General features: G+C 43.3%; 1 protein-coding gene across 6 annotated transcripts in view; it reads left to right on the top strand.

Moving 5' to 3' along the window:
• Positions 1-3,217: 3,217 nt before the first annotated feature.
• Positions 3,218-26,381, top strand: part of efr3a (EFR3 homolog A (S. cerevisiae)) — an 82,903-nt gene continuing 59,739 nt past the window's right edge. For 4 of the 6 annotated variants that reach the window (XM_088350584.1, XM_088350583.1, XM_088350581.1 and 1 more), the window contains exons 1-2: positions 15,624-15,723; positions 24,352-24,428. In XM_088350584.1, coding sequence (XP_088206710.1) covers positions 15,699-15,723; positions 24,352-24,428 — 102 coding nt within the window. In that variant the 5' untranslated portion in view covers positions 15,624-15,698. Of the gene's footprint in view, positions 3,726-15,623; positions 15,724-24,351; positions 24,429-26,381 lie in introns of those variants that run through there. The other 2 variants (XM_088350580.1, XM_088350579.1) reach the window with 2 other exon arrangements.

Genomic DNA, 26,381 nt, shown 5'->3' with positions numbered 1-26,381 from the left:
GTCAATCATCATTTGAATCGATCACTATTGGCTAGAGTTATTCGGAGGTCAAGGGGAGGATCCTTTTTATCATTTACAGGCTGGCATTGGCTTAAACGGCAAAACAAAGCCTGCAATAGGTTGAATAAGATGAATGTGAATAGCATGTTAGGTCGAACTACGGCGGGGGAGGAAACAGTATTTTACTATTCTGTACTGTATTTGTAAATATTTTACTCTCCTGGATTTATTACACTCACGGATATAAGAGGACATTGGCTGCACATTACTATGAACACAACGACTTCGGTGAGCTACTCCGGGTTTTATATTATCCCTGTATCTTGTTTCAGACTGAACTCGATATTTCTGTGATAAGCGGTGCAGATAATGGATGGAATGGAGTGTCTATTTTTAAATTAAACTCAATTCCAAGTGTTTGTTGTCATACGCACAGTAAAGTTGCGAGCGAAAAAGAAAATAGAAATTAAGGAATGGTTGGCATTTCTTGAATCCCAAGACTTGAACCTTCCGAATGATGGAACGATGCATTTGAGTGACATGGTACGGACACCGCATCCGCATGTGTCTACGACACGTATTTGCGTCTTTGCAAGCTTTGGGAATGTTAAGGGGGTAATCAGTTGGACTGAACCATCTGACTGTTTTGTCCACGTTCCCATTGTAGCGCCTTATAATCCGGTGCGTCTTATGTATGTCAAAAATAGGACCAAAAACGATTTTTTCGGGGTGCGCCCTATAACCCGGTGCGCCTTATAGTGCAGAAAATACGGTACCTAGAAACCTGAACGAATGGACCAGTTCCACCTCACTACCATTAATTGACAGTGGCACGTGCGGGGGAGGCTCAGTCGGGAAATCTATTATCATCTCCTTAGTTTTACCTACATTCAATAACAGATTACTCTCATGACACCAGGTGGAAAGTGAATCCGTTTCTGCTCCTGCACTTTTCCAGACGGTCGAATTGTTTTCTCTGCGTACGTCGTGTTTGGTGAGATATACGCTTTGAAATAGAGCCTCAGTTGGTAACAGATCGATGAATATATTCGTTTCCAACACTTTCAATCGCCGATTTTAATAAATTTGATCGGAGCTGTGGTTAGCGCGTGTGCGGCACAGTTCTGAGGTCATGAGATCGAATCTTCCTGTGTGGAGTTTGCATGTTCTCCCCGTGCTGGCGTGGGTTTCCTCCCACATTCCAAAAACATGGATGTCAGGTTGATTGGCCTAACCGAAATCTCCCTAGGTGTGAATGCGAGAGCGAATGGTCTGTACCTGTGTGCCCTGCGACTGGCTGGCAAGCAGTTCAGGGAATCCCCTGCCCACTGCCCGAAGACAGCTGGGATGGGCTCCAGCACCCCCGCGACCCTACTGAGGATAAGCGCTGCAGATAATGAGATGAGATGTTTCATTTTGGGCAGCATGGCGGGGCAGTGGTCAGCGCATGTGCAGCACAGTTCTGAGGTCATGAGATTGAACCTTCCTGTGCGGAGATTGCATGTTCTTTCCGTGCTTGCGTGGGTTTCCTCCGGGCACTTCGGCTTCCTCCCACATTCCAAAAACATGTATGTCAGGTCAATTAGCCGGTCCAAATTGTCCCTAGGTGTGAATGAGTGAGCGAATTGTGTGTCCTTGTGTCCCCTGCCCACTGCCCGAAGACAGCTGGGATGGGCTCCAGCACCCCCGCGACCCTACTGAGGATAAGCGGTGCAGATAATCAATGGATGGATGGATGGATGGATGTTTCCATTTGTTAATTTGTGCATGGTCATTTTGGAAGAAAAAAAACACAATCCGCTTTTTTTTAACTTAAAAAAGTGTCACAACCAGAACAGAGGCAGGACCCAATTGCGTTGCGTTTCTCACAAGTTTTATTGGAAGACAGAGAAAGGGCTGCGCCCACGATCCGGTGTTCGCTGGTCGCTCTGGTACTCTGATTGAGCTCCGAACGCGCAAGTGGATCTTCCGTGGCGAGCGATGATACTGTCAGGGACGGAAAAACAGGGTCGGTAGCCAGGACAGGAAAGCAAAAACGTGGGTGGGGTCAGAAGCCAGAATAGGAGAGAAGACATAGTCGTGGAACAAAAAGAGGTCAAAGCAAGGACAGGAGAGCAGACGTGGTCAAGAACAAAAACTAAATTGCTTCAGTGCTATTTTTTGTATGTTTTAAGGTTTATATATGTATCTTTAAGGCTTGTATACACGCTTGATTGACCAAATAAGGTTATGATAAGAGCTAATCGATCAGTCTCCACCTGTATTGTTTTGTCCTAAAAAATAAACGTTTGATAAAATGATATGCTCTATTACCGGGCGGCCCGCGGGCCCGCTAAGGGATTGAATCCGTTCCGCGCGACACCGCTTAGAGAAGCGCAAGAGAAAAACGAGCTGCAGGTTAAAATATGTCCACTTGATGTTGCCAAAGCCAGGTGCCTCTCCCTCCCCTTTTCTATCACTATCTCTCTCTTTCACTCTCTCTGTCATCTTTTCATCTTTCTTGGTCTTTCTCTCAAGTCGCTCTGGTACTCTGATTGAGCTCCGAACGCGCAAGTGGATCTTCCGTGGCGAGCGGTGATACTGTCAGGGACAGAAAAACAGGGTCGGTAGCCAGGACAGGAGAGCAAAAACGTGGTTGGGGTCATAAGCCAGAAGCCGGAATAGGAGAGAAGACATAGTCGTGGAACAAAAAGAGGTCAAAAGTCAGGACAGGAGAGCAGACGTGGTCAGGATCAAATCCGGGTCGAAGCTGCGGGACAGACGGGAGCAAAAAACGGGACAGGTGGGAGTCAAGGTCGAAAAAGGCTTGCCTAGTGTTCACTGAGGTTTGCAGACGGACTGACCAAAGGGGACAGACAGGAGCCAATCAGAATCACATCAGAAATACAGGAATAAATAATGAAAAAAATAAATAAATACTTTTAGCGCTCACATTCCACAACAATGCTCTGCTTTGAGGCAATACAAAATAAATAAATAAACAAAAATGAGTCATTCCTCATTTTAAAATTCGAAGATTTCAATTTTTTTTTGGTTTGGGTCAAAACTGGTACTCAATCAAAAAATAATAATTGTTGAATAACTCATTAATCGTGTCATTCAAGCGAGTCCCGTTAATTTTGCATTAAAAATGACCTCTTAATTTTGACGTCATAGATTTGAGAAGCCGATCTATGACGTCACCTTACCGTGACACCATCACGTGCGCTCGCACCTGCGCGCTGTCGGCGTTCCACCACGTTGCCTTCGCGGAGCCTCGTTTTTTTCGATGTCTATAGCTCGACGGCCATTCCACAAGTGCGACCGGGGCTTTTCTTTTCGTCTCTCGCCCATTTTATTCCATTTTTCGTGGAGCTGTTTTCAAACAATTCCTCCTCGAGGGAATTGTGAAACCAGAACGGCGAGTGGGCGGCTTCCGTCTGTCTTGAGAGCACTCGCCTCAAATCGCGCCGCCCTGGCGGCGCAAATCGTGCCTCTGGGGCAACAGATTGAGACGGTTAGCTGGAGCTCAAGCGGCTAATCTTTATTTTTTCCCCCAGTTCCAATTTGGACTCTCGGAACCGACGACGGGTTCTGTTGACCGTCTTAAGTCAAGGACGCCGAAGCACTCTGCGTCAAATTCCGATGGCGGCACTCGAAGAAGAAGGCTAACTCTTTGACTAACTAGCTAGTTAGTTAGTTAGCTAGGTTCCTGTTGTGCTTGGACTTTGCCGACATGCCAGCAGGTAAGGACAACAAACAACTCGAATGTCGAACCAAATCAAAAAAATAATTCGAACGTTTAAACGTCGGAAGTCAAATCCGGGTGGTGCGTTTAGGGACCCCACAGGTGGGTGTCTCGTGTTTACAAGTCATCCCCCGCTTTTCGCGTGGTGCATTTAATGACCCTACGGTTCGTTTTTTTGTTAATTATGTAAATATGAAGCCCTTGTTTCTTGTGTGGTGTGTTTAAGGACGATAAATGGTCTGCATTTCTATAGCGCTTTACAATGTGCTTCACACTCACCCATTCACACACACTCACACACCGATAGCAGGGTCACCTACTTATTGGGGGCATTAGGGATTCAGTGTCTTGCTCAAGGACACTTCGACTTATAACACAGAGGAGCCGGGAATCGAACCTGAGACCTCTTGATCCCAAGACGAGCGCTCTACAGCTGTGTGGGTTGTATAGACAAATCAAGTGAGTCTCCACTCCTCCTGTAAGGACCTTGGTTTACAAGAATATTCAGTGATGCATTTAAGGACTTGCTTTAGTTGTTTCAACACATTATTGAACCCTTAATGTTTATCCCATGGTGCGTTTATGGACCCTGCGGCCCTGATTGTCTTCTGTTGACAAATAAGACCCTGTTTTTGCATGGTGCGTTTAAGGACCCCACAGCTTGGTTGTTTTTTGTTAACAATACAGACGGTGCCCGATTTACGAACGAGATCGGTTGAATTTGTTCGTAAATTGCTTCAATACTATATTTTGTATATTTTAAGGTTTATATATGTATCTTCAAGGCTTGTATACACGCTTGATTGACCAACTCAGGTTATGATAAGAGCTAATCGATCAGTCTCCACCTGTTTTGTTTTGTCCTAAAAGATAAACGTTTGATAAAATAATATGCTCTATAACAGGCGGGCCGGATCAGGCCTGCTAAGGGATTGAATCCATCCCGCTCAGAGAAGCGCAAGAGAAAAACGAGCTGCAGGTTAAACTATGTTCACTTGATGTTGCCAAAGCCAGGTGCCTCTCCCTCCCCTTTTCTCTCACTATCTCTTTCACCCTCTCTGTGTCTCTTTTCATCTTTCTTTGTCTTTCTCTCTTTTTACCTTCTTTTAATCTCTCTTGCTTTCCCCTTCTCTCTCTCTTGCGCTCCCCTTCTCTCTTTCTATTTCTATTAGGATTTCTTTCTCTCTTTTTCCCCCTCTCTCACTAGTTCTATTGTTATGTCTTTCTTTTTAGATTTATTTCTCTCCCTTTCTCCCTCTCTCACAATATTTCTCCTTGGATTTATATTATTGTCTCTCTTTTTCTTTTATTTTTTTCTCTCTTTTTTTCTTTCTCTCTTATCTACTAGTCCGGCCCCCGAGATAATGTTTGTTCTATCGTGTGGCCCCCGAGTTAAAACGAGTTTGACACCCCTGCTCTATAAAGATAAATAAAGTCAAGTTTAACTTACTTTTGGAAGAAGAGCTTCAAGAGTTAGGCGACTTCCTCCTCCGTGGAAGAAAGTTGGTGAAAAAAAAGCGATCTGACCATTTTCTCAACCGCATCAAGCTTTCTTATTCCACTTTCATTTCAAACCGAACATATGGAATGGATGCACAAGTTATTAAAACAATAAAACTGTCAAAGTTCTTAACGCGCTGGAGATACAGTATAGAATGTTTACACATGAACTAGGAAGAGAGAGTGGATTTCTTCTTCGGGGTGATTGTTGGGTGAGCTCTCACAGCGCCACACACCGGTAGTGGCAGAAAGAAGTACTACAATACTGTCCTGTACTTGGAAAAAAAGGTGCACACGATAAAAAATCGAACTTACAGCAATGTCCGGATTTTTTTCGACACCCCGAAAAAAATGTTCGTATCTGCCGTTTATCAGTTACTAGCGTGGTGCGTTTACTGTCTTGTATTAGTTGTGTTAACACACATATTGGGCTTCCGCTTCTCGCGTGATGCATTCACGGACCCCAGACTTGTCTGGCTTGTGTTTACAAAACAAATTAGCTTCTCACACGGTGCGTTTAAGAACTTGGCCCAGTCGTGTGAACACATATTGAGCCCATGATTCTTTCGTGCTGATTTTAAGGACTTGGTCTGTTTAAGGACCCTGCAGGTTAGTTAACTCAAGTTAACTCAACTATTTAGTCCCTGTTTATTCAATGGTGCATTTAAGGTCCCAATGGTCAGGTGTTCAAACCAGCCCCGTGACTTGTGTGATGCATTTAGGGACCCAACGGTTTGCCTGTGTTAACACTGATATCGAGCTTTTGCTTTTCTCATGGTGTGTTCAAGGACCCCACAGCTTTGTTGGCTTTTGTTTACAAAATAATTGAGAATTTTCTTCTTGCGTGGTGCATTTAAGGACTTGGTTTAATTGTGTTAACACTGATATCGAGCCCCTGTTTTTCTCGTGGTGTGTTCAAGGACCCCACATCTTGGTTGGCTTTTGTTTACAAAATAAACGAGCGTTTTCTTCTCGTGTGGTGCATTTAAGGACTTGGTTTAATTGTGTTAACATTGATATCGAGCTCTTGCTTTTCTCATGGTGTGTTCAAGGACCCCACATCTTGGTTGGCTTGTGTTTACAAAATAAACAAACATTTTCTTCTCGCGTGGTGCATTTAAGGACTTGGTTTAATTGTGTTAACGCTGATATCGAGTCTTTGCTTTCCTCGTGGTGCGGAAAATATGTCATGGGTCATTGTGATTTTCTAGGAAATGTGATTTCTAACTAGCATGGTTTTTAGTGGTATCCTTTTAATAATTTCGACCTTGTAATAAAATGGTAATAGCCGTTATGTGCTGAATACACATCAAAATGTAGTCCTTTGCGCTAATTGGTAACAAAAAGTAGCTCTCAGAACCGTTCTCTAGACCTTCATTGCCTTAAGAATCTCCCGATACAGGTTTTTCAAGGCAGATACCGATTGCTAGTATGAGAGGAGGCCGATAGCCGATAATTGGAGCCGATCTTCATTTGCTGTAAAAGCTTCAAAATGGCGAAAGACATTTTTAATAATGCAAAACTTAAATTAACTTCAATCAAAAAGGGAAAATAGTGTATGGAAATTTCAGCGGTGCCGGCGACTCGAAAAGTGTGGGCCCTGCGGTTTCGGTGCCACGTTTACAAATTCGTGTTATGATAATAGCTAATCACTCTGCCTCCATTTTAGCGTCCTTTGGGACATTTTTGTGATTGAGGGCTATATAAATAAATGTGACTTGACTAGCTTGCTTTTTATACTCCATAACAAATATACACGCTTGATTGACCAACTAAGGTTATGATAAGAGCTCATCGATCAGTCTCCACCTGAACATGCTTCCCTAAAACATGTAATATACACTTTGTACACGATCACTCCATCACACACACTTTTAAAAGCTCTACATTATCGGCGGTCTCGATTTACAGGCATCTGAGCCTAAATAACCCCGTTTTAACTATATTTTATCGGCTTGTCGAATAAATAAAAACACAGGAGTAGGTACCCGTCAAATTCCCAAACATCGTCATCCTTTTTTTCTGTGCCGCCGCAACAACTTTAGCGTAGCTTTAATTCCTCGAAGCCGCTTTACCAGCCTCGTGATTAACCTTCGAACCTGGGCCGGCCACCGGGTCGAGGATTGACAGGTGCGTCGCCACGGAAACGGGCACCCGGTCAAAGTCCCACAAAGGTTAGGAGCCGGAGTCGGCAACATGCGGCTTAAGCACTGCCAAAAATGTTTACACAATAAAAAGGTTACAACACCTATTTGCAGACTTCAAGAGTAAAAGGGAAATAATACAGAAATTTCAAGACGTGGCTCTCTCTGCTAAGATAGTGAAGGGTCATTAACATCACCAAACAGCAAATCGAGGACATTCCGTGTCAAAATACTCGATTTTTGTCAAAGCAATGAAAGATACTGTAATTCGTTAATATTGTAATATACCGTATTTTCCGCACTATAAGGCGCACCTAAAAGTCTTAATTTTTTTCAAAAGCTGACCATGCGCCTTATAATACAGTGCGCCTTATATATGGCTCAATATTAAGTCGCAAGGTCTCGCAACGTACACAACAGCCGCTGACTCGAATTTCCCCCGAACGTGGAGTAGTCCGCGGTGTATGCTGGGATTTATATACCGGCGTTTCATTGGCTAACCAATGTGTCAATCATCATTTGAATCGATCGCTATTGGCTGAAGTTATTCGGAGCCTCGGATAGGCTAGAGGGCCGAAACAAACCCTGCAATTGGCCAAAAAAGATGTGTATCATCAGTTAAATCGATCGCTATTGGCTGAAGTTATTCGGAGCCTCGGATTGGCTAGAGGGCCAAAACAAACCCTGCAATTGGCCGAAAAAGATGACTGAATAGCAAGCTTGCTAAACTACGCCATAAAGAAACATGTTTCATTAGTCTGTATTTGTAAATTTTTGACTCTCCTGGATTTACTGCACTCACGGTTGTAAGAAGACCACGGTTGTGTATCATTATTGAACGTGAGAACTTAGGTGAGCTATGCGGCTTTCTATTTTCCCGGTATCTTGTTTTAGAACGATCTTGATGTCGCTGTGACGAGTTGAGTGAATTCAACTCAATTCCGAGTGTTTATTGTCATATGCACAGTAAAGTTGTGAGCGAAAAAGAAAATAGAAACTAAGGAATGGTTGGCATTTCTTGAATCCCAAGACTCTAACCTTCTGAATGATATTTGAAACGATGCATTTGAGTGACATCATACAGAGACCGCATCCGCACGTGTCTACGACACGTATTTGCGTCTTTGCTAGCTTTGGGAATGTTAAGGGGGTAATCGGTTGGACTGAACTATCTGACTGTTTTGTCGACGTTCCCATTGTAGCGCCTTATAATCCGGTGCGCCTTATGTATGTCAAATATAGGACCAAAAACTATTTTTTCGGGGTGCGCCCTATAACCCGGTGCGCCCTATAGTGCGGAAAATGAGACGCTATCCAACAGAGTAGTTGCGTGGTGCATCTTTATCCAGAGGATAGGTAGACAGATTCTTCATTCATTCCCGTAGGGAAATTCACACTTCCAGCATTATCCTTGTGTTGAAAATAAAACGATAATAAAGTAAAAGGAATATAATACATAAATACCCAATGTAACGTGTTGATATAGAGTATTTAAATAGTGCTACGGAAAATACACAATGTCATAAAAATAAGGTAATATGCAAATGTGGGGGTGGGGTCTAATGTGGGCTTTTACTCCCCCAGGTGGAGTTAAAGAGCCTCATGGCATGAGGAAGAAATGATCTCCTCAGTCTGATGCGCTGCATCCAACGTAGTCGTTTTGATAGTAGGCTAACATAGATACATACAGCATATGTTGCATTCAGGCTTTTAACTATTTGCGGCTCCGAACAAATATGTTTGTTATTTTTTTGGTCCAATATGGCTCTGTCAGCGTTTTGGGTTGCTTACCTCTGTATTGGAGACTCACCCGTTACCACGGTCACCTGGTCAAAGTCCTCATCTGTAGGGGAGGCTCACCTGTTCCACTGTGACCAGAAGAACAGTCACCCGGTCAAAGTCCACATCTGGACTCACCTTTGGGGCTCACCTGTGCCACTGTGACCAGAAGAACACTCACCCAGTCAAAGTCCACATCTGGACTCACCTTTGGTGCTCACCTGTGCAGCCCTAACAACGGAAACGGGCACCTGACCAAAGTCACATCCGTTTGGGTATCACCTGGGCCACTGTAACCAGCAAAACAGGCACCTGGTCAAAGTCACATCTGTTCAGAGGCTCACCTGTGCCATTGTTACTATGGAAACAGGCACCCGGTCCAAGTCCAATATCTGATTGGGGCTCACCTGTGCCACTGTGACTATAAAAACGGTCACCCAGTCAAAGTCCACATCTGGGCTCACCTTTGGGGCTTACCTGTGCCACCCTAACAACGGAAACGGGCACCTGGTCGAAGTCACATCTGTTTAGGGATCACCTGGGCCACTGTAACTAGGGAAACGGGCACCTGGTCAAAGTCCACATTTGGACTCACTTTTGGGGCTCACCTGTGCCACTGTGACCAGAAGAACACTCACCCAGTCAAAGTCCACATCTGGACTCACCTTTGGGGCTCACCTGTGCAGCCCTAACAACGAAAAGGGGAACCGGATCAAAGTCACATCCGTTTAGGTATCACCTGGGCCACTGTAACTAGGGAGACAGGCACCTGGTCAAAGTCCATGTCTGGACTCACCTTTGGGCATCACCTGGGCCAATGTAACCAGCGAAACAGGCACCTGGTCAAAGTCACATCTGTTTGGAGGCTCACCTGTGCCATTGTTACTACGGAAACAGGCACCCGGTCCAAGTCCAATATCTGATTGGGGCTCACCTGTGCCACTGTGACTATAAAAACGGTCACCCGGTCAAAGTCCACATCTGGACTCACCTTTGGGGCTCACCTGTGCCACCCTAACAACGCAAACGGGCACCTGGTCGAAGTCACATCTGTTCGGAGGCTCACCTGTGCCACCGTTACCACGGAAACAGGCACCTGGTCCAAGTCCAACATCTGATTGGGGCTCACCTGTGCCACCGTGACTAGAAAAACAGTCACCCGGTCAAAGTCCACATCTGGACTCACCTTTGGGGCTCACCTGTGTCACCGTAAAAACAGAAACTGGCACCTGGTCAAAGTCACATCTGTTTGGGGATCACCTGAGCCAACGTAACCAGGGAAACGGGCACCTGGTCAAAGTCACATCTGTTCGGAGGCTCACCTGTGCCACCGTTACCACGGAAACGGGCACCCGGTCCAAGTCCCCCATCTGACCGGGGCTCACCTGCGCCACCGGGAAGCTGTCGGAATGGATGTTCTCTCATCGGGAAAGAGGGATTAGCATCTGCGCTAGGGCTAAATTTAGCTCAGGTGTGGGCGAGGAAGGAGCAAAGGCCCTCACCTTTCTCACCTTTCTCGTTCCCGCCTTTTTAAATCAAACTGCTCTTTTGGATGGTCTATACCGGGGGTGGGCAAACTATGGTCCAGGGGACACATGCGGCCCGTCAGGCTTTCTCATTCGGCCCGCCAAATGAAAATATGACATGTTAATCTCTCTTTCTTACCCTGTCTATCTTTTTTGTATTGCTATGTATCCCTCTCTTTCAGTCTTTCTCACGTTCTCTTTCTCTTTTTCTCGTTTTCTCCTTCTCTCTTTCTCATTTTTGTCTTTCTCTATATATTTTTCTCTCCTTTTCACTTTCTCTCTATATACAGTTATAGCTTCTTCTATCCGTCCTCTTTCTCCCTCTCTAAATATATTCTCTTTCTTTCTCTCACTCTCATATATCTCTCCATACATTTATCTCTGACCATTTCTCCCTTTCAGTCTTTCTCTTTCACTTGTTCTTTCTTTCTTTTTTTCTTTCTTTCTTTCTTTTTTTATTTTCTTTCCCCCTCCTTTTTGACTTCTTTTCTTTCCCCCTCCTTTTTGACTTCTTTCTCTCTCTCTCCTGTATCTATCTTTCTAATACAATTATCCCTTACTTTAGCTGTTTTTCTCTCTGTCTCTTTCTCTCACTTATTATATACATCCTATCTTTCTCTCAATTTCTTGTTGATTTGCTATTGCCTCCCTTCCTCTCTCTCTCTCTCTCTCTCTCTCTCTTCCTCTCTCTCTCTCTCTCTTCCTCTATTTTCTCTACCTCTCTCTCTTCCTCTATTTTCTCTACCTCTCTCTCTCTCTCTATTTTCTCTACCTCTCTCTCTCTCTCTCTCTCTCTCTCTCTCTCTATCTCTCTTACTCCTTTCTCTCTTGTGCTTTTCTTTCTCTTTCTTTCTCCCCTCAATGTTTCTCTTTTCTTTCTGTTTTTATTTCTCTCTTTCTCCTTCTCTCTTTTGCTCTTTTTCTCTTTCTCTCTGAAAAATTTGTGTACTGTATAATCTCCTCCTCAGCCGAAATTCACTTAATAGGGGTTGTTGCGTAACGGACTAACGCTGAAAATGGCGCCAACGGTGTCGATTCCCGCGCGGCACTCGCTATTAATAACGCTAACGCTTATAGCGGTCCGCAGGCGCCCATTATCCTCAAAGTGTTAAGCACCCGGAGATAGTCATTACAGAGGGAAGACGCCGAGCCTGCTGGGAAATCCACGCCGCCTCCGCGTTCCCTCGCTTCGTCGGAAAAAAAATTGGCTTTTAATTCAGATTTGTCATAATGCCTCGCTGGGGGTTAGCGATAGCGCCTTCCTGGGATTGCCAAAGCTCCTATTTTGGCTAACGCGATCGCTAGCTAGCAGAAATAAATGTTAGCGCTTTGGTGGCTAGCTTCGCTTTAAGTGTTAACATCACTATAGCGGCTAACGCCAGTGCCACAAACTTAACTAATCGTGCTAGCATTGTGGATGTCGTCGTTAGAATTAGAATTGTTTTGTTTTTTTTCGACCCCGACTCCCACCTGTTTTTGCTCCCGTCTGTATCCCGGCTTCGACCCGTTTTTGATCCCGACCACGTCTACTCTCCTCTCCTGGCTTTCGACTCGTTTTCCACCCCGACCACCTTTTTGCTCTCCTGTCCCGGCTACTGACCCGTTTTTTCCCGTTTCCGATGCCGTCATCGCTCGCCACGGAAGTCCCACTTCCGCGTTCAGAGCGACCTGCTTCCCGCAAACAGCGATCACAGGATCTTGGGTGCAACTCTTTCCCTTTTTCCAATAAAACTAAGAGAAACGTAACGCAAGTGGGTCCTGTCTCCGTTCCGGTCTTGACACTTCTCTAGCCGTTAGCATCATTTTAGCAGCTAACGCTAGTACCACAAACTCTAATTTATTATGTTAGCATTGTGGATGTAATCGTTTGAATAAGAATTGTTATTGTCATTGATATCAAGACTAGTAGCAATAATAGCTACTAGAGCCAGCGTCTTTGTTTTCTTTAATGCGTTTTTAAAAATAAAATACGAAAGAAAATAGTCAGAAATTTTTTGGGGGAAAGAATTGCATGGTAATAGCATTGCTTTGCTGGCTAGCTTCTCTTTAGCCATTACCCTACGGGGATGAATAAAGTATCTATCTATCCATCTATCTATCTAGACATCTATCTCTATCCATCTATCTAGACTTCTATTTATCTCTATCTAGACATCTATCTCTATCCATCTATCTAGACATCTATCTCTATCTATCTATACATCTATATTTAGACATCTATCTAGACAATTATCTCTATCTATCTATACATCTATATTTAGACATCTATCTAGACATTTATCTAGACATTTATCGAGACATCTATCTATCTATCTATCTCTATCCATCTCTATCCATCTATCTACCTCTAAACATCTATCTCTATCTTTCTAGACATCTATATTTATCTAGACATCTATCTCTATCTATTTGGACATCTCTATCTATCTATCTATCTATCTCTATCTATCTAGACATCTATATTTAGACATTTATCTAGACATTTATCGAGACATCTATCTATCTATCTATCTCTATCCATCTCTATCCATCTATCTACCTCTAAACATCTATCTCTATCTTTCTAGACATCTATATTTATCTAGACATCTATCTCTATCTATTTGGACATCTCTATCTATCTATCTATCTATCTATCTCTATCTATCTATCCATCTATCTCTATCTAGACATCTATATTTAGGCATCTATCTAGACATTTATCGAGACATCTATCTATCTATCTATCTATCTATCTATCTATCTATCTCTATCCATCTCTATCCATCTATCTACCTCTAAACATCTATCTCTATCTTTCTAGACATCTATATTTATCTAGACATCTATCTCTATCTATTTGGACATCTATATCTATCTATCTATCTCTATCTATCTATCCATCTATCTCTATCTAGACATCTGAGACATCTATCTATCCAGACATCTATCTCTATCTATCTGTATAGACATCTATCTATGGTATTTATCTATCTATGGTATCTATCTATCTCTTTAGCAGCTAGTGCCACAAACAGTAACGACTTACAAACTACTACCGAGCATCCTATGCGGCTGCTAAGGCTAACGTCTTCATGGCCAGAAATTAGATCCATTTCTTAATTAGTATTTTTTCCTTGAATAAATTATTAAAATGGAACAGTCCAGAAAAGTCCAATTTGATTTTGGGGGGAGAAATCATGTGGCTAGCTTGGCTTTAGCTCTTAGCATCGCCTAGCTTAGCCTCTAATGCTGATGAATTTAGCAGCTTGCCTGCAACGCTATCTATTAATGCTAGCATTGCGGATGAGGCTGTCCTCTTATTTTTTTTGTCCTCTTATTTTCTCATTTTCTTTGTCATTTCTCTTTTTTCCTTGTTTTTTTGATTTTCCCTTTTCCTTCCCATTTCTATTTTTGTGCAAATTTGATAGGTTCTCGTTTATCTAGCGTGTTTGCATGTTCTGTGCACATGTTGTTTTTTTCTTTTATTTGTTTTTTTTGCTTTTTCCATTTTCTTTTTTAATGGTTTTCTTTGCTTTTACTTTGTTCTTTTTTCATTTTTTTTCTTGTTCATTTTTCCCATTTCTTATTTGTATTTTTTTCCATCTCATCTTTTCATTTATTTTGTTTGTTCCTTTTCTTTTTTCTTATGTTCATCCCTGTTCCTTCTCCCTTTTCTTTCTTTTTCATTTCCAATTTCTCTTTTATTTTTTTCCCTTTTTCTTGCCTTTTTGTCTTTCTATTATTTTTTTGTCCTCTTTTTTTATTTTCTTTCTTTTTTCCTTTCCAGTTTCTCTTGTTTTCTTCCCTTTGTCTTGTCTTTAAAAATAAAAAAAATCTCTTTTTTGCTTTTTTCTTCATTTTTTTGTTTCCTTTTTTCTATTTTCTTCATATTTGCTTTTTTTATTTTTTTGTGCACATTTTTCCTCTTTTTTTCTATTATTTTTTAGTTCCCTTATTTTCTCCCTTTCTTTTTTTTTCATTTCTCCTTTTTCCTTGTTTTTTCCTGTCCTCTTTCTTTTCCCCTTTTCTTTCCATTTCTATTTTTCTGCAAATGTTCTAGCTTCTCGTGTATTTAGCGTGTTTGCATGTTGTGTGCACATTTTTCTTATTTTCTAATTTTTTTTGTCTTTTCTCTTTTTTCCTGTTTTCTTTCCTTTCCCTTTTTCTTCCCATTTCTATTTTTCTTCAAGTTTTCTCTGTCCTTTTTTTTTTGTTTTCCCCCTTTTTCTAATATTTTTTTGTCCTCTTATCTCATTTTCTTTTTTTTTTCATTTCTCCTTTTTATTGTTTTTCCTGTCCTCTTTCTTTTCCCCTTTTCTTCCCATTTCTATTTTTCTGCAAATGTTCTAGCTTCTCGTGTATTTAGCGTGTTTGCATGTTGTGTGCACATTTTTCTTATTTTCTAATTTTTTTTGTCTTTTCTCTTTTTTCTGGTTTTCTTTCTTTTCCCCTTTTTCTTCCCATTTCTATTTGTCTGCAAATGTTCTTGATTCTTATGTATTTCACGTGTTTGCATGTTGTGTGCAACTGTTTCTTATATTCTCATTTTTTTGTCTTTTCTCTTTTTTCCCATTTTTTTTCCTGTTTCATTTCTTTTCCCTTTTTCTTTCCATTTCTATTTTTCTTCAAGTTTTCTCTGCACATTTTTTTTGTTTTCCCCCTTTTTCTATTATTTTTTTTGTCCTCTTATTATCTCCTTTTTTTTTTCATTTCTCCTTTTTCCTTGTTTTTTCCGTTCCTCTTTCTTTTCCCCTTTTCTTCCCATTTCTATTTCTCTGCAAATGTTCTAGCTTCTCGTGTCTTTAGCGTGTTTGCATGTTCCGCGCACATGTTGCTCTCGGGGCTTTTTCTCCTTTTTTTTCCCCCAACGTCTGCAGCTTCACCTGCAGTTTGCTGCAAGGTCAGAGAGGGAGTGGGCGAGCGAGACACGCACACGCACACGCACACACACAAACGTGTCATAAACAGGGAAAGACGGACGAAACGGGGACGAGACGGACGAGACGGTAAACGTCCGCCCGCTAGGCCGAGAACTACAAGATGAACTTGGACGGCGGCCATTGGGGTAGGAAAGTCCCTTTGGTTTTGTGCGTTTGACTGGAGATTTTGTGTACCGGCATTGATCTCAGCGTCCAATCACGTGCCAGCGTTTAGGAGTCGGACAGGGCCTCCGACCAATGGGAAGGAGGTTGCTGGCGGATCACGCAGGTGATCATCGCAGGTGATCCCTGCAGGTGCGGATGGCAATTTGTGTGTGGTTTGTACGCTCGAGTTGTTGTCGTGCGTTAACGGCGTGCACGGGGTGCCGAAGGCCTGCAGATGCTTGACTAGCATTGGGCTGCGAGCGTCGGAGGACATTGTGCTTGTCTTTCATGCCTCATTATGTCCCGCCCGGCCTGCTGCTGCGGCAAACGTTTTGATGCCGATTGACAAAATGTCGCTTTTATTGTATTGGATTTGATGTCGTGTGATTATTGCGGTCAAAAAATGAATGGATTTTCCCCCTAAAGACGGGAAACCCCCGGCATACAGCGTCCTGACCTGGAAGGTGTGGGAAAAGATGTTTTTCAGCCCTGTTCTACGTCATTTTGCCCACTGTACCACATCAAAAACAAATAAGCGCCACAAAACAAACAAAATTCAACACAATTGCCTTACCCCCGGGATACAGCATCCCCACCTTACAACGTTTTCCTTTTACAGCTTGGGAAAAGATGTTTTCAGCCCTGCTTTACGTCATTTTGCCTACTATACCCCATCGACAACAAATTCGTGCCACAAAATTCGCCACAATTGCTGTACCCCCAGGATACAGCATCCCCACCTTACAACGTTTTCCTTCTACAGCTTGGGAAAAGAGGAATTAAGTCCCTATGTACGTCATTTTCCCTACTATGCCCCATCAACAACAAATTAGCGCCACAAAACATACTAAATTCAACACAATTGCTGTAACCCCCAGGATACAGCATCCCCACCTTACAGTGTTTTCCTTTTACAGTTTAGGAAAAGATGTTTTCAGCCCTGCTTTATGTCCTTTTGCCTACTATACCCCTTCAACAACAAATTAGCGCCACAAAACATACAAAATTCAACACAATCCCCTTACCCCCAGGATACAGCATCCCCACCTTACAATGTTTTCCTTTTTACATCTTAGGAAAAGATGTTTTCAGCCCTGCTTTGTCATTTTGCCTACTATACCCCATCAACAACAAATTAGCGCCACAAAACATACAAAATTCGACACATTTGCTGTACCCCCGGGATACAGCATCCCCACCTTACAATGTTTTTCTTTTACAACTTGGGAAAATATGTTTTCAGCCCTGCTTTGTCATTTTGCCTACTATACCCCTTCAACAACAAATTAGCGCCACAAAACATACAAAATTCAACACAATTGCCTTACCCCCGGGATACAGCATCCCCACCTTACAATGTTTTCCTTTTACAGCTTGGGAAAATATGTTTTCAGCCCCGCTTTACGTCATTTTGCCTACTATACCCCATCGACAACAAATTAGCACCACAAAACATACTAAATTCAACACAATTGCTGTACCCCCAGGATACAGCATCCCCACCTTACAACGTTTTCCTTCTACAGCTTGGGAAAAGAGGAATTAAGTCCCTATGTACGTCATTTTGCCTACTATACCCCATCAACAACAGATTAGCGCCTCAAAACATACAAAATTCAACAAAATTGCTATACCCCCGGGATACAGCGTCCCCACCTTATGTTTTCACTTTACAGCCTGGATTACGATGTTTCTTTCTATCCTTTTTCCAACATTTTCCTCCACTATACTTTATCAACTACAGATTATTGCCCAAAAACATACAAACAGAATTGCTTTATAGATGCTGTAAAGAGGGGTTTCATATTTTTTGCATTCGATACAGGACGCCGTATCCCGGGGGTCTGCTGTAATTTTGTATGTTTATGCAATAATTTGTTGTCGACGTGGAATAGTTGGGATAATGTCATAAAGAGGGACTGAAAAGACATCTCATTCAATACCTAGAAGAGAAAATGCCATAAAGTGGGGACACTGTATCCTGGGGTTCTGCTATTTAGCAATTGTTGGATTTTGAGTGTGTTGGAGCAATACTTTGTTGTTGATATGGTATAGTTGAGAAAATGCTGTAAAGAGGGCACTGATTGGCTCCTTTCCTCTTTTTAAACCCCCACCTTCCTGTCAACATTTGTCGGATCGTCTGCGAACCTACGCTACACGCTAGGCAAGCTTTTGCGACTCCCTGACTCTATCTTGCCCCGTTTTCTGTCTGATTCCCGTCGCCGACCTCATTTCCGGACCCGTTTACGTTTTTGCTCCTCCGCCCCGGTCATTGACCTAATTTTCCTCGCTTTCGAATTCGCCTTCCCTCGACTCGACATTCTGAATAAAGCTGAGTAAAACAAACACAATTTTGTCCCGTCTCCGTTCTTGGTTTGTGACAGAGGGGTTGAAAAACATCTCATTTCACACCGTACGCAGGAACTATAAAGTGGGGATGCTGTATCCCGAGTGTCGATTGTAGCCTGAGCAAGCCAAACATCGAGCGCTAGTAGACCAGGAAGTTGATTGTCACAGCAACCGGTGGTATATTCTTACAAGCGGGAGCGAAACCTGAACCCGAACCTTTATCAAAAGCCTGAAAGCCGACCCGCCCGGCGGCCATTGTAGCGATCGGACTCGGCATGTCCACTCTTTGTGGTGCGAGGACCTACACTGATGGAACCTACGGACGGGTTCCTCGCAGACAGGATGTCCGGACCTTCAGGTCCACCAACTGGTGTGGCCTAGAGCTGCTGAGACCTGGTAGGTTCTTCTTGAAAGGGATTACTGTTTTGCCCCCCCAAAGAGGTGTAGTGTTCCTCCTCACAATGATGCAAATAGGTTCCATAATATTTTAGGATCTCCAGAAATTCATTTTTAAGGTAGACACTTTGATCTCGTATCCTTTGGAATTGTGACGTCACCGGATGACTACAAGAACTGAAGCAACGGCGCGTCGGGTTGAAAACCAGACAGCGATTGTTAGTCATCAGCGAATGCATAGCGCTCATTTCAGCTTGAAGTATTTAGTTTACCTGCTGTCGTGTACTGCGTGCGTTCCTTTTTTGCCTTCGCCTCCTTTTAGGTATGTGATTGTGACTTTTCCTTTTGTGTGTTTCGCTGTGTGTCTTGCGATTAATATGATATTGTCCAGATAGAATAGAATAGAATATACCTTTATTGTCATTGTTACAAAATGGGTTGAACATATTGTGACAAAGAAATTGGACGTGGCACTCCAGTTTCACATTTTACCGTGAGGATAGTAGAAAACAAGGAAGATAAAGGAACAAAGTAGATGTTTGTATTGTCCTTGTTACAGGCTTTGTTTTTCTCTGGAGGGGGTGAGGGACAGACGGAGATGGTCAGATCCAGCGAGGTAGGGGAGAGGGGAAGCTCTGTACGCATGTTTGATGTTACCGTACACACGGTCCAGTGTTTTTCCCCCCTGGTTGCTCGGTCCACGTATTGAATGAATTTGGGAAGTACAGTCCCCAAGCATGCCTGATTAAAGTCGCCGATAAAAGCTCCGTCGGGGTGTGCAAGCTGCTGTTTATTGATGGCATCAAGCAGGAGATGTAGCGCTATGCTAATGTTAGCATCCGGTGGAACGTAAACAGCAATCACAATGACTACAGTTAGCTCTCTCTGTAGATAAAAGGGTCAACACAATACTGCTAGAAACTCTATATCGGGTGAGCAGTGTGTGTCAATTATTCTGCTGTTATTGCAGCGCATAGTCCCCCACCCCTGTTTTTACCGGAGTCTCCTTCTCAGCCGTGCCGGTGAAGCGTGCGTCCTGCTAGTTGGACTGCGGCGTCAGGGAAGCCAAGACTCCGTGATGACAAAAATACTGCAATTTCGGACGAAGCTGTTGGTGGCGAGCCGCAGCTCAAATTCACTCATTTGGATCGAAACGATGGATCTGGCATTGGTCAGGAACGTAGCTTCCCATGAGCGTGCGCGCTCCCGAAGACTTTCAGTATTTTTTGGTCTAGGTTATCCCCGTTAGCAATCGGCTAGATGGCTAGCCTGCCCTGCTCATTCCCAGCTGGGTTTGTGTTTTTTGCAGTGGTAGTTTTTTGTTGTTTACTTATGGTTATCCTGGCTGCTTACGACATGTTTTTGGTGAGCCAGCCTCCCGTTTGTTGTCTGCCAATTTGTCCTAGTGTGTCTTCTATAGCATCCGGCTAGCCTGATGTGATCATTAGGTATATTTACGTCTAGGTTCGTGTTTGTTTCCGTGGTGGTTTTTTGTTGTGGTTGGATCCTGGTTATTCTGGCTGCCTACTGCATGGTTTTGGTCAGCCAGCCCCCCGTTTTTTCATCGAAAGGCCCTTTATAGTGTTGTGGAATGTGGCTAATAACTAATGATAAGTATGAAGGCATCTGGTGAAGGTCACAAGCTGACATGATGAGGGAGTCGAGGTGACGACCTTCACGAGATAGCTTAACTTTATTTGAGAACACTATAAAGGCCGATGTTGAATGTCTGGAACTTTAAACGTGTCCCGAATGCAATAAAGCGGGTTCCCTTTTCGCCATATTTCCTCTCTGCGTATTATTTGGGGCGACGCCCAATGCCGATCTCTCCAAAATAAGTGGCGCCCAACTCGTCTGCCTTGTCCTGGCTGGTTTAGCCCCTGTTAGCCCTCTGTGTGTTATTTTTTGCTAGATGCCGTATTTTTTGACATTTTGTATGTTTTCGAATCCCTTTCAGTCAACCGAACGTCCATTCTTCTGCTGTTTTTGCTGTCCGTGATTGAAGGATCGACCATTGGGCTTAACATCTCTTCTGGATTATTTCTGTTGTGTCTGGATTCTCCAATATTGGGAGGTTCCTTCTTCTTTGGATTGATGCAAGGCCATCAAATCGGATGATCCTCAACTTGCCATCAAAAGAATCCAAACTGCTGGATTTTTCTTGTCAGGCGTGTCAGATGAAGACCGTACTATACAAAGAAGTGTATCGATTTTTGCCGGCATATTTATTTGCTAAAGGGGAGCACGGCGGTGCAGTGGTTAGCGCGTGTGCGGCACAGTTCTGAGGTCATGAGATCGAACCTTCCTGTGTGGAGTTTGCATGTTCTCTCCGTGCTTGCGTGGGTTTCCTCCGGGCACTCCGGTTTCCTCCCACATTCCAAAAACATGAATGTTAGCTTAATCGGCCAGTTCCAAATTGTCCCTAGGTGGGAAAGAGTGAGTGGGTTGTCTGTCCCTGGCTGGCAACCAGTTGAGGGTGTCCCCTGCCCAATGCCCGAAGATAGCTGGGATGGGCTCCAGCACCCCCGTGACCCTACTGAGGATAAGCGGTGCAGATAATGGATGGATGGATGGATTTATTTGCTAAGTGCAAGAGCGCATCATGTCAATAAGTAGAACAGTCACAAAATCACAGCAGAACGGGGGCAAGCTGTCATAATGGCTCATCGATCAAACGATGAAATCCAATCCAGAACTCCCAACAGCGGTTTTGCAACTCCTCTGAATTTAGCCTCTTTTTTTTAATTCAACCAATGACACGCGTGCCAGCAGTGGCACGCGAAGGGTTAACCAGTGGCACGCGAGCGCACGGCAAAATATTTTTTTTTTTTTTTTTTTTTTTTTTAAATGCACATTTTCACCTGAAATTGAGACATTCTCAGTTGCACGCCGTGTTGTTTAGAGGCTTTACGGTAGTGCCCCTCTTCTTCTGTGTGCGAGTGTGTGTCTGCACAGCGACTCGCAGACGAGGAGAAATCCTTGTTTTGACTCAGCCACAGAAACACCGGCGCGCGATAAATGAATGAATGACAGCTCCTTCAGCGAAAAAAAAATCTCGTTCTTTTTGACGACTGGGGGCTTGTGCTGTTTGCGCATTATGCCTCGAGAGCGTTGTACCTCGCACATCAAGTGTTAAACGTCAGGACGAGACGAAACATGAATTCAAGGCGGAGACATTAAAACGCGCTGTGTCCAGGTACGGCAAACAAACACAGACCCTCAAAACCTTTGTCACTGCTAAAAACACCACCACTGAAGCGAGCTATCACATTGCTCACTGCATAACAAATCAAAGCACGGAAAACTATGTATATCTGAGACCAAATCATCTGTTATTTTCTGTTATGTTCAAGTAGCCTTCTCCCTTGTTGCTGTTATTTCAAGTTTAGATATTTTTTGCAATAAGATTTCATTGATGAATGGTATGCTAGCTGTCCATATTACTTGTTTTTTATTGTAGTTCTAGACCAAAGCTCATTTTACCAGCGTATTATATTTAATTGTGTGACATCAAATGATTCGATCAAATTTATGAAATCATAATAATGCCGGAGCTTTTGTCCCTTCAAATAGACTACTTGAAACTTTTCTCCCTCCCGCATAACGTTAAGGCTCATTTTGATCGTCATTTTTCTCCTGAAATTTTTTTGTAAAACAAGTTGCAAGCAGTTTTTGGGAAAAATATCACAAAATATAGCGAAGGAAAAGTTCTATCTAGCTACCTTGATCATATCCCTCAAGAGGGGTGACCCATCCTTCCGATCTCTTTCTTCCACTCAGTCGCTTTACTTCCACATCCTCTCACATTTAGTGACCCTATAACTTGGGTTTGCGAGACCTTTCGGTCTCCCGTCCCCCTTTCTTTGCCTTGCTGTCTCTTAGGGAGTAGAGATAGAGAGGAGAGGATCCCCAATCCCCTCGCTCCCTCCACTTTAGTCACCTCTTATGACACTTACCGGACCACGGTGGGAAAATTCTCTTACCTCTCAGGGAGAGGGCCCCTTAATGAATGCATTTCCCTTCAGCGCAGTGGCTGAGGGTGGGAGAGATGGGAGCGTGCTATATGTTCAGAGACCAGCCTAGTTGTACCGCCCACCCAATCAAATTTCATTTTGTTCGGCTGGGGTTTTCGCTGTTTACAGTTTGTTCTGTGGGTTTTCATCATTAAGCGTCTCAACAGTAAACATACGGTATTTACTTATCTTCCATATAAAAGATTTTTTGATGATGGTGTGACACCTTGACTGTAAACTGTAGTTAAAACTGTGCTCTTTATATACTGGACCAAACCATATTTTTTTACCATTGCACATACCAAACACGAGCATATCAACATTGAAGTGATGTGAGAAAATATTCACTTTACAAATGTCCTTCTGAAGAGGAGCATATGTGGCTCATGAGCCGTAGTTTCCCGACCCATGCTATATCACACTGGTGTCCAGAATATTCTGGAATGTAATTTTTTCCCGATATGAGTTCATCTCCAGCCTCTGATTCTACTAACATTCTCATCGTCTGAATTTCAATGAACATGTGAAAGACAAGAGAAGAAAACTATTTTCTTTCAACACCAAACACTTCTGGGCAGCACGGCGACGCAGTGGTTAGCGCGTGTGCGGCACAGTTCTAAGGTCTTGGGAACCTCCTGCGTGGGTTCAAATCCAGCTACCGGACTTACTGTGCGGAGTTTGCATGTTTTCCCTATGCTTGCGTTTCAGGTGGATTGGCCGGTCCAAATTGTCCCTAGGTGTGAATGAGCGAGCGAGTTGTCTGTCCCCGTGTGCCCTGCGATTGGCTGGCAACCGGTTCAGGGTGTCCCCTGCCCACTGCCCGATGATTGCTGGGATGGGCTCCAGCACCCCCGCGACCCTACTGAGGATAAGCGGTGCAGCTAATGAGATGAGATGAGACCAAACACTTCTGAAACGAAACACACGATAAGAGACATGAGGAGAATCAGCTGAAACCCGAAACATATTCCGGTTCATCCTTTTGACACCTCCTTTTTTATTGTAAGGAATTCAGACACCGGGGAGAGGTATCTAAAATGTTGTAAATGAGTAAACACGCGAGAACTACAACAAACAGACTTCAGCTCCATTAGCTCAGGAGGTAGAGCGCTCGTCATACGTTATCATGTATCCGTTAGCATGACACGTTCGGATGTAGCCGTTAGCATGAAGCCGTTAGCATGACTCGTTAGCATGTAGCCATTAGTATGTAGCCGCCAGCATAACGCCTTGGGATCAAGAGATTGCAGGTTGGATTCCCGGCTCCTCCGGAGGTCGGTAGTTCGCGCCCCGGCCGAGTCATTCCTAAGACTTAAAAAGTGGTCGGCGGCGCCCTCTGTTGGCTGCGGCTGCATCGGCTCGCTACAACGGGTCAGGTGCAATCGACATTTCGTTCTGTGTACATTGTTACACAGAATGACAATACAAGGAAATTATTATTATTATTATTATTATTATATGTCGAAGTGTCCTTGGGCAAGACGCTGAATCCCTAATGCCCCCAATAAGCAAGTAGGCGCCTTGCATGGCCGCTATTGGTGTGTGTGTGTGCGTGTGTGTGCGTGTGTGAATGGGTAAGTGTGAAGCACATTGTAAAGCGCCTCGGGAGGTCTTCATTGACTTGGAAAGCGCTATAGAAATGCAGAACATTTACCATTTACAGTATTACCGAGAACAAAATTTAGCTGGTCCCATCAGGCAAAGGTTGGCTGGTTTGAGCAAAACGCTCCCTTTGTTTAATATAGCAAATGCATAATCAATATATTAACCATAATCCTAACAGAGAGTAACTTTCCGAAGTGAGCCACTTTAATGCTAACGTGCTAACGACCTGTTCTGGTGCCATTGCAGGAGTTTGCGGCTGTTGCGGGCCGCTCAGGCCTCGCTACAAGCGGCTGGTGGACAACATCTTCCCCGAGGACCCTAAGGTGACATTCAATCGGACACATACAGTACCGCGAAAAGTATTTGCCCCCTTCCCGATTTCCGTGTTTTTTTGCTTATTCATTACTCTCAGAAGGTTTCCGATCATCAAAGCATATTTAATATCACATAGAGACAACCTAAGGAAAATGGTGTGCCGGCTCCTCCCATGGGTGTGCCAAGGAAGCCCAACGTGGGCTTCACAATCTCATAGACGAGCGTCTTGATGTCCGATGATCAAAAGCATTTTTAATATCACATAGAGACAATCTAAGGAAATTGTTGGAAATTAATTATCAAAATTTACCATTTATCAACTTTTTCAAATTAGTTATCTGACTCTATTAACCAAACACAACCTACATTCATCAAAAAATGTATGCGCGCTCGTTTCTTGAGGTAAAATTAACAGGAAAGCCGACATTTTCACACGAGGGCAGATTTATTTTCCCTAAAAGAAGAACTAAGTGAATTCCATCGACGACGGCCGAAGAAGCGACGTTGGAGTCTCTGGGAAGCCTTTTTCTGAAGTCCTTTAGCTTTCTCCTATCAGCTATCTTCTCCCCGCGTAATGGTGTGCCGGCTCCTCCCATGGACGTGCCAAGGAAGCCCAACATGGGCTTCACAATCTCGAGCGTCTTGATGTCTGGCTTCCTCAAAACAACACCGGGCGTCAACAGCCTCTAGGTGTGCTGATTGTGTTATCAGCAGTACGTCCCGTTCCTGCCGTTCCTGTAAACAACATCTTTCACCAGCCTGCCCTGACCTTGTACATTGAACTAAAGCACAGTATTGCATTAAACGGAATAATTTGTAGTCAATCGTATAAAATCCTTTATAGTCAAATGTATAAAAGCCTTCAAAATACAAAATGCAGTTTTGAAATGTTGACTCCATTTACGATGGCACAGAAAAATTTAAAACCTATGTGAAAAAGTATTTGCCCCCCTTGTTACTGAATAACTGTGACGAAGCACAATTTTTGGGAAAGCTAGGTTCAATTCCATGGGCCACACCCAAAATTCTGTGGTTAATCATGAAATCAAGTCCAGTCCCATTTATTTGTGACTCCCTTAATCACAATATGTTCCAAAGGACCGCGCAGGTTACAATGACACCATCCCCTGATCTTAAAGCAAATTGCGGGCAAGGAAAAACTCAAAAACCTCAACATAAGGAAAAATTCACTTAGATCACAGGTGTCGAACAGGCGGCCCGCGGGCCAGATCAGGCCCGCTAAGGGATTGAATCCGGCCCGCGAGACAAAGCTGAGGAAAGCGCAAGAGAAAAACGAGCTGCAGGTTGAAATATGTCCACTTGATTTTGCCAAAGCCAGGCGCCTCTCACAAAGGCTGTATTTGTATTACTTTATTTCTCTCTCTCTTTCTCTCTTTCACTCTAACTCTCATCCTCCCCTTTTCTCTCATCTTCTATCTATCTCTCTCTTTCATTCGCCCTGTCTCTCTTTTTCTTTCTTTGTTCCTCTTCTTCTCTTTCTCTATCTGTGTCTTTTTACCTTCTTTGGCTCTCCCTTCCTTTTATTCCTTTTCTCTCTCTCTTGCATCAACCTCCTCTTTCTCCCCTACTGTTTCTCTCCTTCTCTCTTTCTATTTTTGTCTCTTTTGTTTAACATTCTCTGTCTCTCTCTCTCTCTCCTTTATCTCTTTCTCATTTTCTCCCTTTCTCTCTTTCTTTGTCCCACCCTTTCTCTTGTTATCTCCCTCTCTTTTTCTGTTTTTATTTCTCCTCAATCTACTGGTCTTTCTTTCTTTCTCTTTTTCTTTTTTTCGTTGTTTCTTTTTTCTCTGTCTGTCTTTCTTTCTTTCTCTCTCCATCTTTTCTTTTCATTCTTCTTTTCTTTCTTTTTTTTCTTTCCATCTCTCCTTTTCATTATTCCTACCTGATTAGTCCGGCCCCTGAGAGAATGTTTGTTCAATCTTGTGGCCCCCGAGTTAAAA

The sequence above is a fragment of the Urocampus carinirostris genome, chromosome 1, assembly GCF_059441175.1.
Source record: "Urocampus carinirostris isolate Australia breed hairy pipefish chromosome 1, RoL_Ucar_1.0, whole genome shotgun sequence".
Classification (NCBI taxonomy): domain Eukaryota; kingdom Metazoa; phylum Chordata; class Actinopteri; order Syngnathiformes; family Syngnathidae; genus Urocampus; species Urocampus carinirostris.
This window is presented reverse-complemented; position numbering and strand designations above follow the sequence as displayed.